This window comes from Elgaria multicarinata, chromosome 13 (genome assembly GCF_023053635.1).
Source record: "Elgaria multicarinata webbii isolate HBS135686 ecotype San Diego chromosome 13, rElgMul1.1.pri, whole genome shotgun sequence".
NCBI lineage: Eukaryota > Metazoa > Chordata > Lepidosauria > Squamata > Anguidae > Elgaria > Elgaria multicarinata.
In genome coordinates, this window is record NC_086183.1 from 33,468,761 (window position 1) to 33,481,527 (window position 12,767).

The 12,767-nt window shown below is 53.4% G+C and overlaps 2 protein-coding genes across 2 annotated transcripts in view; one reads left to right on the forward strand and one right to left on the reverse strand.

Moving 5' to 3' along the window:
• SAMD4B (sterile alpha motif domain containing 4B) overlaps positions 1–12,767 on the reverse strand; it is a 95,554-nt gene that overhangs the window by 45,130 nt on the left and 37,657 nt on the right. The gene's annotated exons all lie outside the window — the stretch shown is intronic.
• Positions 255–11,830, forward strand: PAF1 (PAF1 homolog, Paf1/RNA polymerase II complex component). The gene is made up of 14 exons (XM_063140827.1): positions 255–351; positions 1,978–2,007; positions 2,089–2,181; positions 4,294–4,415; positions 5,674–5,740; positions 6,050–6,151; positions 6,344–6,449; positions 6,802–6,870; positions 8,106–8,209; positions 8,557–8,673; positions 9,507–9,635; positions 9,967–10,072; positions 10,550–10,637; positions 11,015–11,830. The coding sequence occupies exons 1-14, from the start codon at positions 302–304 to the stop codon at positions 11,449–11,451; spliced, it is 1,620 nt and encodes a 539-aa protein (XP_062996897.1). The 5' UTR covers positions 255–301; the 3' UTR covers positions 11,452–11,830.

The following is a 12,767-nucleotide window of genomic DNA, read 5'->3' on the forward strand; positions in this document are numbered from 1 at the left end:
CCCCGCCGATGCCGCCGCCTGAGACTCCATTTCCCATCATGCCTCGCGCGACAGGCCGCGGGGACTCCCGGCATGCCTTGCGCTTTGCCAACCCGGGGGTGGGGGAGGGGCTTTCCGCGGTCCGTAACGATAAGTCATGGGTCCCCTCGGCGAATAAACCACCGCGGATCCCTCCCCCCCTGGCCGGAAGCGGCGCCAACCACGACTCGGACTTCATGTCCCATCGGGCTCCACGAGGCAGCCGGAAATAGCTTGGTAGCCCCGCCCCCGACCCGCCTGTCGCCGTGCTCCGGGGATCGCCATGGCGCCCACGATCCAGACTCAGGCGCAGCGGGAGGAGCCGGGCCACAGGTACGCGTGCCGTCTCCACGCCTGCATCCCGTGGGCGAGAGGAGGATGGGGTGGGGGTCCCGGACGCCTGGGTCCCTCGCTCGGGAGGAGGGGGTGGAGGGGGTCCCCGGACGCGAAGGTAAACAGGGGGTCCCCGGACGCGAAGGTAAACAGGGGGTCCTCAGACGCGAAGGTAAACAAGGGGTCCCTGGACGCGAAGGTAAACGGGGGGTCCCCGGTAAACAGAGGGTCCTCAGACGCAAAGGTAAACAGGGGGTCCCCGGACGCGAAGGTAAACAGGGGGTCCCTGGACGCGAAGGTAAACGGGGGGTCCCTGGACGCGAAGGTAAACGGGGGGTCCCTGGACGCGAAGGTAAACAGGGGGTCCCCGGTAAACAGAGGGTCCTCAGACGCAAAGGTAAACAGAGGGTCCTCAGACGCGAAGGTAAACGGGGGGTCCCTGGACGCGAAGGTAAACGGGGGGTCCCTGGACGCGAAGGTAAACGGGGGGTCCCTGGACGCGAAGGTAAACAGGGGGTCCCCGGTAAACAGAGGGTCCTCAGACGCGAAGGTAAACGGGGTCCCCGATAAACAGGGGGTCCTCAGACGCAAAGGTAAACGGGGGTCCCCGGACGCAAAAGTAAACAGGGGGTCCCCGGACACGAAGGTAAACAGGGGGTCCCCGGATGCGAAGGTAAACAGGGGCTCCCCGGGCGCAAAGGTAAACAGGGGCTCCCCGGGCTCCCTGCTACTCATCAATAGAGCTGGAGCCATTGGCGTAGCAGTTTGCGAAAGACAAGGCGGCAGGCCCCCGCCCCGAGGGGCACGCAGCCTCGGTGACCCCTGCACTGGCAAGGGAGCGGGCGGAGGCCCCTGAGGCTGCCCAGGCTTTCCAAGACGCTGGTGGGGGACTGAACTGCCCTTAGGCGGCGACTTAAAGCGTCCTTCGCTCAACCCCCACCCACATCTTCAAGTAGCAACGACAACACGGGAGACCTTTGCCCACTTGAAAGGACGTTTTCTTCATCATCATCATCGTAAACAACAACAGTAATAATAGCGATGCAGCTCAAACTGCTAAGTGCTACAGGGATTTTTTTTTAAAAAAACACAGCAGCACATAGGCTAGAGGAGCTGCACGTGGCGACACCTTGTAGGCTTTTACAACAGCCCCGTAGGGTAAGTTCAGCATTTTTATTTTTTATTTATTTATTTTAGCATTTTTATCCCGCCCTTTAGCCAAAAAGTCTCTCAAGGCAGCTTACAAAAATATTCCGTAAGACAGTCCCTTCCCGCAGGCTTCCAATCTAAAAAAAGAAAGAGAAAAGAAAACAGGACGCAAAAGGAAAGGGGATTGGGAGGGAGGAGGAGGAGGGGGGGAATACTGCTCCACATGTTGTAGGTCGTGGGTGGGGTGGGGTGGGGGGCTGAGCGTGAACGGTTCGTCGAAAGCTACCGGTTACGGTCATGGATGAGGCCAAGCTCAGAGCGGGGCTGCTGGCCTCTTTAGCAGCATGGTTTGCTTTCCCTTGTGCTGCACCTGTTCTTCCACCCTCTTATTTCCTCTCAGTGACAGCATCCTCCTGTTTCTTAGATGATAGATAATTGCCACAAGGTGTAATTAACCTTTGTTTGCTTTCCCCCCAGGCCCAACTCCCACCGGGCGCTTCCTGAGAGGTGAGTCTCCCTCGCTGTCCCCTGCTCTGTCTCCTGCTTTTGCCGCAGCGGTGGACTAATCTCTCGTCCTTCTCTCTGCAGGTCAGGGGTCGTGTGTCGAGTCAAGTATTGCAACAGTCTCCCCGACATCCCTTTTGACCCCAAATTCATAACATACCCATTTGACCAGAACAGGTGAGCAGGAAGGGGCCTGGATGTGCAGTCCCAACATATCTGTGCATGTGCAAAGGGAGAGGCATTGCTGACCTTTCTGGGGGGCGTTTGGGGTGGGGGGTGCCCTTGTACTTGGAGTACAGCAGCAGCTGATGAGTTAATGTTATTGTTTTGTTTGTGAATGATCAGGATGTGAAGTGTCAAATGATACATCTTGAATTTTATATAGAACGAAGTGTATAGTGTTCATACAGGTGTTTTGCTATAAAGAAAACAGAGTGATTGAACAACTGTTCCTTCTCCTTCTCCTCCTCCTCCTCCTCTTCTGTCTTCTTCTTCTCCTCCTCCGTCTTCTTCTTTTCCTCCTCTTCTGTCTTCTTCTTCTCCTCCTCCTCCTCCTCCTCTGTCTTCTTCTTCTCCTCCTCCTCCGTCGTCTTCTTCTCCTCCTCCTCCTCCTCCGTCGTCTTCTTCTCCTCTTCCTCCTCCTCCTCTTCTGTCTTCTTCTTCTTTTCCTCCTCTTCTGTCTTCTTCTTCTCCTCCTCCTCCTCCTCCTCTGTCTTCTTCTTCTCCTCCTCCTCCGTCGTCTTCTTCTCCTCCTCCTCCTCCTCCTCCTCCGTCGTCTTCTTCTCCTCTTCCTCCTCCTCCTCTTCTGTCTTCTTCTTCTCCTCCTCCGTCTTCTTCTTTTCCTCCTCTTCTGTCTTCTTCTTCTCCTCCTCCTCCTCCTCCTCTGTCTTCTTCTTCTCCTCCTCCTCCGTCGTCTTCTTCTCCTCCTCCTCCTCCTCCTCCTCCGTCGTCTTCTTCTCCTCTTCCTCCTCCTCCTCTTCTGTCTTCTTCTTCTCCTCCTCCGTCTTCTTCTTTTCCTCCTCTTCTGTCTTCTTCTTCTCCTCCTCCTCCTCCTCCTCTGTCTTCTTCTTCTCCTCCTCCTCCGTCGTCTTCTTCTCCTCCTCCTCCTCCTCCTCCTCCTCCGTCGTCTTCTTCTCCTCTTCCTCCTCCTCCTCTTATGTCTTCTTCTTCTCCTCCTCCTTCTCCTCCTCCTTCTTCTTTTTTCCTCCTCCTCCTCTGTCTTCTTCTTCTGCTTCTTCTCCTCCTCCTCTTCTGTCCTTCTTCTTCTCCTCCTCTTCCTTCTCTTCCTCCTCCTCCTCTTCTGTCTTATGTACCACTGTTTGTTTGTTTTTAAAAAAAATAGATTTCAGTGGCCATTCCTGAACTATTTTATTGATATCAAAAGAAAACTTCTGAAAATCCATGTCACTGTAATACCTTTATTAGTCCAACTCGAAGGCCGCAAAATACTGTGCAAGCTTTTGAGTTCTTCAGAACTCTTCATCAGGCAAGAAGGAAAAGGAAACAAAAAAACCCCGAGTGGGGCAGGTGAGGGAAGGAAAAACGTGGTTGGTGTTCAAGCCATGGAGTCTGCATTTGGCTAAAGGCTTACGATGGGAAGTGGGAAGAGGCTGCAGACATTCAAATTTAGCTCTACTAGGTATGGAGGTTGTTTCAGTTCGCTGGGAAGAATAATGCTTGATCCCTTATTTATGAAAATATAAAATCCAGCTGTATTAAAAAAAACACCCGTTTTTACTTTGTTGACCAACTTGCCCGACGAAGAATTCTGGAGGATTCAAAAGCTTGCAATATGGATTTTGGACATTTTCTTTTGGCCAACATGGCTACCTTAGCTTTTTACTTTATTGACCTGTTTTATCTGCTATAGTATTTATACTGCCATATATTTTGTTGTGGGGTATTGGGAGGTACTTGTTAATTGGCTTTGGTACTCTTTGGGTGGAAAGGCAGAATACAAATCCAACAAAATAAGCAAATGTTATAATTTTGTTCAGCATTCCAAGAAATATAACTTAAAAACTTTTTTCAAAAATCAGCTGTATTTTTTTTGGTCAGATAAATGATGAATGCACAATGAACTGATTGACTGCAAGTTTTAATGGACTTATTAAAATTTGCAAGATTGATCACCTAAGATTTCTAGAGTTCTAGAATAGTTAATCCTACACCCATGCAAAATGGGAAATGCTAATTTCACGTATGTCTAAATAACTGCCATTGGCCTTTTAACTGTAAGTCGTGCATTTTCCGTGGCTTGATGTGTCTCTTTCTGCCGTCGCCTTCCAGGTTTGTACAGTACAAAGCCACCTCCCTGGAGAAGCAGCATAAGCATGACTTGCTGACTGAACCTGACTTGGGCGTCACCATCGATTTGATTAACCCCGACACATATCGCATCGACCCGAATGGTGAGGCCACCGAGGGACTTGGGAAAGGCTTGGTGTGCAGCAGTTGGTGCACGGGGCTTAATAACTGTGCTTTGGGGGGGATGTTCTCTTTACGGAGATGTGTCTAACTGTTGTGCGAGGAGAATAAGAACATAAGTTTCATGCTGGATCAGACCCAGGGTCCATCCAGCCCAGCACTCTGTTCACACAGTGGCCGACCAGCCATCGGCCAGGGATGCACAAGCAGGACATGGTGCAACAGCACCCTCCCACCCATGTTCCCCAGCAACTGGTGCACACAGGCTTACTGCCTCGAATACTGGAGATAGGACACAACCCTCAGGGCCAGTAGCCATTGATCGCCTTCGCCTCCAGGAATCTATCCAGCCCCCTTCGAAAGCCATCCAAACTGGTGGCCGTCGCTACATCTTGTGGTAGGGAGTTCCATAATTTAACTCTTGCAAGAATGCTTGCAATAAATTTCAGGTGCCCCTTGAATAAACAGCTGGCTGCTTGATAATAAATTCCCATGAAGGAATTTATTATCCAACACGCATGGAGGGCACCGAGTTGGGGAAGGCTGTAATACAGGAATTTATTGTGTGTAACGTAGGTCCACCGAGCCCAGTGTTGTCAGCACTGGTGGAGCGGTTCAAAACCCTCCATCGGTGGCTGCCCTTGATGACTGTTCAGCTGAGGGAAGGGGCAGAGTAAGGCCGCGTCTTATGTTCCTAGGCTGATTTAGATCTTTGTTCCATCTAGCTCACTATTGCCAACACTGGCTGGCAGCGGCTCTCCAGGGTTGCAGGCAGGATTTTTTCCCTGCCTGACCTGGAGACACCGGGGATTGAACCTGGGACACAAAGCAGGTGCTCAACCGCGGAGCCATGGCCCTTCCCCTGTCAAATGGCCGTTATTCGACACAAGTGGTCGACAAGTATATTGCGTTATCCCACGCAATGAGCATATCCTCGTACGAGTGTATCAGGCTGTCGTAGGTGTGCTGTACTTCGGAATATATGTAGCAGCCTTATACTGAGTAAAGCCCTCGGTCCACCTAGCGCAGTATTGTCACTGACCAGCAGCGGCTGTCCAGGGTTTCAGACAGGAGTCTTTTCCTCACCCTAGTTAATAGACTCCCCAAAACCTCTCAGGCTATTCCAGATAGGCTTCCCTTGAGACAGATGCATATGGGACATGGCTAAAATCCTTTGAATTTTATGTGGGGTGACCATCCACAGTCCCTGATTATGGATCCCCCCCCCCTGGCTTCTTGCAGTTCTTCTGGATCCAGCTGATGAGAAGTTGCTGGAAGAGGAGATCCAGGCGCCCACCAGTTCCAAGAGGTAACAGTCATCTGGTCCCCTGATGCCAAAACCTGCAACATCCCTCTGGCTGCAGACCTCTGGGAGGAAACCTTTCCCCCATCTTTGCTGGGCTCTTGAGGACTCGGTCCTTTTCTCCACGTGGGGCCACTGAATGTGTTGGGCCCCCATGTCGTTGGCCAGGCCAGTCTCCTCCTAGGTGCTTCTCGTTGTTACGGGGCGAGCTCCTGCCACCTCTCACCTTAAGCTGTTTCCCTTCTCGTAGGACAGCTCCTCCTCAGAAAGAGACCCAGGTGGGGGCTTACCTTTCCTTCCTTCCTCTCTCCCCAGATCCCAGCAGCACGCCAAAGTGGTGCCATGGATGAGGAAGACTGAATACATCTCCACAGAGTTCAACCGTTACGGCGTCTCCAATGAGAAGCCAGAGGTTAAGTGAGTAGAAATGTGCAGGACTTGGAGCAACGCTCTTAAAATGTATTTTTAAAACTCCCGTGCCGTGTTTTCTGCCCAGAAAATCAGGCAGTGGTGTTCGTGACGTGCCTAAAATTCTGTTCCCAAAGCCCCTTCCTGAGGACCATCGCGATCCTCCTTCTGAACATGCTTCTCTTCCTTGTTTCATTTAAGGATTGGGGTGTCCGTCAAACAGCAGTTCACAGAAGAGGAAATCTACAAGGACAGAGACAGCCAAATTGCGGCCATTGAGAAGACCTTTGAAGATGCTCAGAAATCCGTAAGCCCTGGCCGTGGGTTTTGAATGAACCCGCTTTCATTTTGCTGTCGTGTCTTCCTAAGAAGGAACTGGGTGATGGGGGGGGGGCACGGACACGGACAGTTACCACGGCCCCAAATATAGGCAGCCAGATGTTACACGCTTGCTGAAAGCCCAGTACGTTCGGCTTGTCTCTGTGGCTTAAAGCCACGACCTGATCAAGAGGAAAAGAGGTCATGGCTGTTTTCTGGGAATCGGAAAGTTAAGCTCTTCCTTTTGTGGGGGGGAGGGGTGTGTGTGGATTTTGTTGGGGTGGTTATCTGTCTCCCCCCCTCCTTACCCTGTATCTCACCATGGCCAATTTTGTCTCTAGATTGCTCAGCACTACAGCAAGCCTCGGGTTACTCCCGTGGAGGTCATGCCCGTCTTCCCCGATTTCAAGGTAAGAGCAGGGGAAGGAGGACTTGGCAAAAGCACCGGGGAGAGGTTCCACTGGGTTAGGGTGCAATGGATGTGGGCTGGGTGGAGAACTGCCCCGGAAGTCCAGGTGTGGGATGCCTGGGCTGGAAAGGGTGGAGGGGCAGAGGGCCTCAGCAGGCTGTGTGCAAGACCAGCGCCCTGGACCGAAGGTCTCAGCTCCGGCAAAGCTCTCCTCTCTCTCGCCACTTGCCTCCTTTCTGTCTCGGATCCTTGCCCTTTCAGCGATAACGGGCAGTAGCCAGTGTTTCTCCTACATAGAGTAGACCTGTTGAAATGAATGGGACCTGAGCGGGGTCGGGGTTGGACTCGATGGCCTTATAGGCCCCTTCCAATTCTACTATTCTATGATTCTATGAGTTACTCGTGAGAGCAGGAACTAACAGTTACAGAGTTTGCACCTGATCTTTGGAACTCCCTTCTGAGTAGATCCTGTCTCGCCTCCCCTCCAGCGGCAAGGTTGCTAAAAACATCCCTTGGAGCTGGGTGGGGACTTTTCATTGTGTTTTGAATCAGTTTTCACTGCTCTATTCTGTTGCTATTGTAGTGCAGTAATTGGTGAGTGTGTGTTTTTTAATTGTTAAGGTGTGGTTTTATCTTCACTGCCTTGAGCTCTCTGGGAGGAAGGTGGGCTATGAATGTTTTGAATGAATGAGTTGTAGCAGCGCCCTGCCTTTCTACCAGAGCAACGGCACTCAAGGCAGCTTACAACCATATATCAAACAGTAATAAAACAAATTCATTAAAACTCAGTTGAAATCACAGCAGTAACAATAAAACCAGGATCCACTCCAATGGGCCTGCTTACACCCCAAAGCTGTGCTTGAAGGAAAAGCTCTGTGCCTTCTGGCGGGTTGGTGGCAGAGAGGGAGCGAGACTCGCCTCCCTTGGCAGGGAGTTCCACAGCCTGGGAGCAGCCACCGAGAAGGCCCCCTCTTGTGTCGCCACCAAACAGCTGAATCGAAACAAGGACCCCCCCAAGGTCCATCTTGCACCTCCATCTCTGCCCCACCCCCCACAAATCCACGCATGTAGAAGCTGCTCACTCCTCCTCCGTGGACTGCATAGTCACGGCCTATTCGAGATGAATATGATTGGGTGTGTGTTGCATCTGGCCGGATGAGCACTCTCCGGTCAGCCGGTCAAGCCAGCTGCCTGCTGTGCTGTAAGCTGCTCTTCCTTTTCTCCCCTCCCTCCCAGATGTGGATCAACCCTTGTGCTCAGGTCATCTTTGACTCTGACCCAGCACCCAAGGACACCAGTGGTTCGGCTGCCCTTGAGATGATGTCTCAGGCCATGATCAGGTACGGACCCCATTGGAAGCTGACGGGGTGTGTGTGTGCATGGGTTGGGTTGCTGGTTCTCAACCAAACTGGTTTTTTTTTTTGGTCTTGTCAGCAATCAACCCAGATTTGTTAAACCTTTATGAATATTTCTTGGGCAAAGAAAAGTCTCTCTCTCCCTCTCTGTCTCTCATCACCTGCTTTTCTGATCTTTCTAACTGGAGATGGCAGGGATTGAACCGGGCCCCATCTGCATTCGAAATCAAGGCCTACACCCCCCACCCCCCCACACACACACTCCCTGACGAATGGGTTTGTATCTGATTCTGTGCAATTGATAACATTTCTCCTCTCCTTTCTCCCCACAGAGGCATGATGGACGAGGAAGGGAACCAGTTTGTGGCCTACTTCCTTCCCGTGGACGACACGATGCGGAAACGCAAACGCGACCAAGATGAGGAGATGGATTACGCCCCCGAGGACATGTACGTGGGGGAAGAGGGTGGGGGGCTGTCAGGCTGAGGAACTGAGACGAAACGGCGAGCTGAAAATAAGAGGGTGGGGGGGCGGGGCGAGAAACCCAAACAGAAAAGCAACATGTCAGGAAAAAGGGTTCTAATTTAGCCTTTTCCCTGCCACACTAGCTTGAATCATGCAGGGAATGCTTTGTCCAGAAGGGTAGGCCCTAATGCACATTCTCGCCTGCAATCCAAAGTTGGAAGTTAAGGGTTTGGAACCTACTTGGGAATTTAAGGACATGCGTGACGATATATGGCATCTTTCTCTTGCCTGCTGTTAGTTTAAAAAACACAACTGCACCAGAAAACCTGAGATCATCCACCTGCATAAATCCCAGGAAATGCAAGCCACTTGGCTTCTTTGGACTCACTGGCCCAGCTTCTGCCAGCCAAGGGTTAGGGCAAAGAGCTGGGCTGGGTGCAGCCTAGGCACATTTCGTCCGTCGTCACCCGCCCATGCTCACATTCCCCCCCCCCCCAGCCATGGGGGCTAGAAACTCATTAGAAAGCCAAGATTCCTTGGGTGCTCATTTCTCTGGGTGTATGTGTGTCTCTTCCTGCATTCGTGTGCCCCGTTGCAAAATATGCACAGCTCGGGCTAAGGGTGACTTGGCCATCCAGCTACTTTGAGGAACCCCAACAAAAATCATTTGCGCTGTGCACTGAAGGGATTATGGGACATGGGGCAGAGGGAATCTTGGTATGGGGACGGTGCTGCGTGCTTCTTTCCTGGATGACTTCTTTCAGGCAGCTGTGAAATGTTGGTGACCGGCCTTTCTCTTCTCTTCTTCCACCCCTAGTTACGAGTATAAGATTGCCCGGGAATACAACTGGAACGTCAAGAACAAGGCCAGCAAAGGCTACGAGGAGAACTACTTCTTCATCTTCCGGGAAGGTGATGGAGTCTATTACAATGAATTGGAGACCAGGTGAGGAGGAGGAGGAGGCCAGGAGGTCAGAGCCCTTTTCTTCTAATGGCCCTTCGGGGACAGGAGAAGGGTGCACTGGAGCATGTGGTACTACCCTCCAGCTAAAAGGAGCTCAGCTTTGATCAGTGCTAAGCCAGGGCAGTCAGCACTGGCTGACTGGCAAGAGCTCTCTCCATTGCCCTGGGAGGTTTTTTCAGCTGGCCCGTTCTGCTGCCCGCCCCGTGGAACGCAGGTGCTCTCTGCATTTGCAGCGCTGTATCCCAGGAAAGCAGGGGGGTCTTCTTCGGCCTAACCCCACCGCTCTCTCTCTCTCTCCCCCCCCCCCTTGCAGAGTGCGACTGAGCAAACGGCGAGCCAAGGCCGGGGTGCAGTCGGGCACCAATGCTGTGCTGGTGGTGAAGCACCGGGACATGAACGAGAAGGAGCTGGAGGCACAGGTAGGGGAACCTTGAAACAGGTTAGGCCAAGTCACAGGGAATGGGTCTATCGCTGGCTATCAGCTGTGACTGGGAGTGCAAAAATCCACGTGCCCAATTGCCTTTCGGGGGCTGGCCGCTGATGGCTCGGCCATCCAGGTAAGCGCTGTCCAGAAGGAAAGCCAGGCCCAGGAGGGAGGGAGGCAGCCAGCCAGCCAGGGATCTAGCAGAGGGAACCGGTTCCTACCTCCCCTCGGTGCCGAAGCGGTTGCAGACCATTTTGGCAGGCCTGGCCGCGACAGTCCCACGGCACCTCCCCGGTCCTGAGGCAGCCTTCCCTGGGCATGCCAAGTTCTGCTCGCGAGCTTCCCAGGGGCATCTGGCCGGCTGCTGTTGGGGGTTCAGAAAGCTCTGAAGGCAGTGGGTGGCTGGAACTCAGCTGGGGTTTGTCCTGCCCTGCCTGGCGCTGAACACCGGCTCCACGTCTGCTCCTTGTAGGAAGCCCGCAAGGCCCAGCTGGAGAACCACGAGCCCGAAGAGGAGGAAGAGGAGGAGATGGACCTGGGCAAAGAGCCACAAGGCTCAGGTAACCGTTGGGTTGGCAAGTTTCTCTGTGGGGCTCTCCCGCCCTCCTTCCTGCTGAGGCTACTTCCGGAAGGCCTGCCCTGGCATGGGTTGTCCTGTTGCTGGCCTTCATTGTACAATTTGGGGCAGTTTGTCTGCAGAAGGCTCCCCCCCTTTTTTTTCGAGCCCTGTGGAACAGTCCAGAGCTGCTCTCCCCCCCCCCCCCCGCCACTTTCTTGTGTCATTGGCTGGTCCAGTGGTGATGCTCTTTCTTACCTTCTTTTGGTTGGCTTCCCCTCTTTGGCCTGCCACTCTGCTGTTTCTCCCCTTAAAAGTTGGCCCCGTCTCACTCTGCCTGTCCACTCTCCTTCCTTCCTTCCTTCCTTCCCTCCTCATCAGACGAAGAGCCGGAGAAAGGTAGCGAGAGCGAGAAGGAGGCCAGCGAAGCGGAGGAGGACGAGGAAGGCCGCTCGGCCAGCGAGAGCGAGCCGGAGGCCAGCGAGGTGGAGGGAGCAGGTGCCGAGGAGAGCGAGGAGGACGAGAGGGCAGCCCGAGACAAGGAGGAGATCTTCGGCAGCGACGACGACGAGGACGACGACTCTGAGCAGGAAGGGGGCCGGCCGGAAGGGGACGAGGAGGAGAGCGGCAGCGAGGACGAGGAGGACGAGGACGAGGAGGGGGGCAGCCGGCGCCAGCAGCAGCGCCACGGCAGCCGCAGCCCCTTCCTCAGTGGCAGCGATCGCTCCAACCACGAGGACGAGGACGAGGAGGAAGGCGAGGCGAGTGCCAGCGAGGCCCCCTCGGAGTCCAGCGAGGAGGGCAGTGACAGCGACTGAGCCTTCGGGCGCCGTCTCCTTCTTCGCCTCCGCTGGGACGATGGCTGTTCCCCTTGCCTGGGCAAACGGCAGCCGAGGACACCTGTTACTTACTTCAGCTGGCGACGCTGCCGTCTCCCACGTCACCGTTGGATTCTGGGGAGCTTCTTGTCCCACGGCGCACGAGGTGGACCCTGGGATCCTCCCGTCTGTTGCCACTGACCTTCCAGCTCCGGCATTGAACTATGGCCCCACGCCTTGTGTTGAAAGACTGGCATTGGGGGTGGGCAGGCTGTTGGGTCCGGCTCCCCTCTTTGAGTGTGTCCTCCTGTACATAATGCCCTGTATTGCAGTTCTCCCCCCCCCCCCGGCCCCCAATAAAAGGTTTTTGCCTCTTGAATGATCTAGTCTCTTGTATCAGGACTGGGCTTTCTCTTTCTTGCATTGAAGGGAAGTCACAAGCACTGCGGGGGCGGCCCACTGTCTTCAGCCTCCATTCCGGCCAAGTGCTATTGAGAACGGCCGGCAGCGACAAGCTTTTCCGGTTTCATAGACCTCTTCCTCAGGCTGAATCAGAGAGCAACCCAACTCTCAGGAATCTACTGCGAGCTCGGTTCAAAGGCGACGAGAAAAGGTTTCGAACGGTTGACACACGGCAGCAATAGGAATGTTTGGGCTTTTCCAAGCTGGCCTAGAGTCAACAATGCCTCTGCAGAGACGCATGGAAAACATATCATGTCAGTAGGCGTAGGCTCATGAGCTGCCATTCCGGTGCCTTCCACAAATGGTTGTTTTAAGGGCGTCATTGCATTTGGTGGTAAATGGGGACAATCCTCCAGCGTGACTGACACCTTCACAGAAAGTACCCAGCCCACGTTGGCCTCGGCTTACTATTTCCAGGTTTGGTGCTGAAATTAGTATTTCAGGTTTGTTTTGGGATTTCCATGTTTTGCCATTCGAAATAGGACCATGAAACTTTCAAACCCTTTTAAATCCAGGTTATTGAATGTGACTCGTTGATGGCATCTTGGCGGCTTTCATACATATATAGAGCGGAGACTGTTGGCTACCCCGTATCAGATATTTTGCAGATATTGGAGATTTATAGGGAATCGCTGGGGAATATTCAGCCCTGGAATTTTGGGGGAAGACTTGTGGGAAAAGGGTAGGGGGTGCGGGGAGAGTAAATTCTGTTCTAATGCTATCAGCTGTGGGAATTGCAGTGAAAGACATCTGGAAGGTGGCAGGTTGGGGAGGTTGATCTAAGAAGAGTGTTGGCCAAACAGAGCTGTTGGAGCCCAGTTGTGTGCTACACTCCCAAAGGTAAGGATGACTTC